General features: G+C 41.9%; 1 protein-coding gene across 1 annotated transcript; it reads right to left on the reverse strand.

Moving 5' to 3' along the window:
• Positions 1-681: 681 nt before the first annotated feature.
• LOC109152517 (uncharacterized mitochondrial protein AtMg00810-like) lies at positions 682-1,303 on the reverse strand. The gene is made up of 2 exons (XM_019300224.1): positions 812-1,303; positions 682-687 (listed from the first exon to the last, which is right to left on the reverse strand). The coding sequence occupies exons 1-2, from the start codon at positions 1,301-1,303 to the stop codon at positions 682-684; spliced, it is 498 nt and encodes a 165-aa protein (XP_019155769.1).
• Positions 1,304-1,649: the final 346 nt, after the last annotated feature.

Consider the following 1,649-nt stretch of genomic DNA (forward strand, 5'->3'; position numbering starts at 1 on the left):
ATGACCAACTCAATAATAATTCAACAATAATCTTGGAAACTGTTTTCATATAAGTAATTATTGCATATCAAATGCGAATTCAATTAATTGCATCAACAACCAAATAAAAAACACGCAAAAGTCTATAAACAACAAAACGTATAGATCGTAGTTGTAAATTTTTTTTAAAAAAACTGAAATAGACTCGTCTGTCACTACCACTTCCTACGGAGTAATCATATCATCCATATCAAACAAATGCAACGCAATGAAGATTAACTCCAGATATGTGAATATCAAACACAATGTCTCAAAATCCGCGAGTTTCAAAATAATACAGAGAAAAATCCGCGAAGATTAGAAAAGTCACCTCAATTGAATTATCACAATGATAGGATTACAGAGTATATCGTTGAATAAAACTCTAACTAATCCTAACTAATAGAGAAGCTAAGTCAATTAATCTAACACCACTAAAACTATGACTATACATTATAAAATAATAATAACAAAATACTAGTCATACTAACACACCCCCTCAAGCACAAGGTTGTAGAGAAACAACATTGAGCTTGTCTCGTAAAGCAGAGAACCTCGGTGCCGGAAGTGGTTTGGTGAAGATATCTGCTAACTGATCTGTAGTAGACACGTAATTGACGACGAAGTCCCCCGAGGCAACCTTGTCACGAATGAAATGATAGTCTATCTCTACATGTTTAGTGCGAGCATGAAAAACCGGATTAGCACATAGGTAAGTAGCCCCAAGATTGTCGCACCACAGCGTCGAAGGCTGACCAGAATGCATCCCTAGTTCTCGTAGTAGTGACACGACCCAGGTGATCTCAGCAGACACATCAGCTAAGGCCTTGTATTCAGCTTCAGTGGAGGAGCGCGCGACAGTGCATTGTTTCTTGGATAGCCAGGAAATGAGATTAGTCCCAAGATAAACTGCAAAACTGCTGGTGCTCTTTCTGTCTATTGGACAGCCAGCCCAGTCCGAGTCGGAAAAAGCATGAATACTGGTTGAAGGTGATGACGTGAGACGCAGTCCGTAGTCTAGTGTCCCCTTGATGTAGCGTATGACACGTTTCACAAGAGCCCAATGATCAACTGTCGATGAGTGCATGAACTGGCACAACCGGTTGACTACATATGCCAAGTCTGGCCTAGTGATAGTCAAGTACTGTAGAGCCCCAACAATTCGACGATACTGCGTCGGATTCTCGAATAGTTCCTCAGAAGGTGTTACCGGTTTGGTGACAGTTGCTGGTGTAGTGATGGGCTTACAGTCAACCATCCCTGAACGCCCTAGGAGATCCGTCATATAACGACGCTGGGACAGAATAAAACCCTCGCCTGATGCAGTTGTCTCGATACCCAAGAAGAACCCAGGAGACCCTAGATCCCGAATCTTGAACGTAGTAGAAAGTCATTGCAGGAGTGTAGTCACTAGCTTAGCAGCATTGCCCATCATTATTATGTCGTCGACGTAGACCAATAGGAACACTCGGGAGTCCCCAGCAGCATAGTAAAACAAGGAGACGTTAGTTTTGGATGATTTAAAACCTGCGGATAATAGAAAATCATGAAGACGCTTGAACCAAGCTCGTTGATCCTGTTTCAAGCCATAAAGAGAGCATTGAAGATGACACACATGCCCAGGTGATGTG

This window comes from Ipomoea nil, unplaced genomic scaffold (genome assembly GCF_001879475.1).
Source record: "Ipomoea nil cultivar Tokyo-kokei standard unplaced genomic scaffold, Asagao_1.1 scaffold0268, whole genome shotgun sequence".
NCBI classification, from domain to species: Eukaryota; Viridiplantae; Streptophyta; class Magnoliopsida; order Solanales; family Convolvulaceae; genus Ipomoea; species Ipomoea nil.

Coding starts and splice junctions, on each gene's coding strand:
- LOC109152517 (XM_019300224.1), bottom strand. CDS start 1,303: ATGACGGATCTCCTAGGGCGTTCAGGGATGGTTGACTGTAAGCCCATC.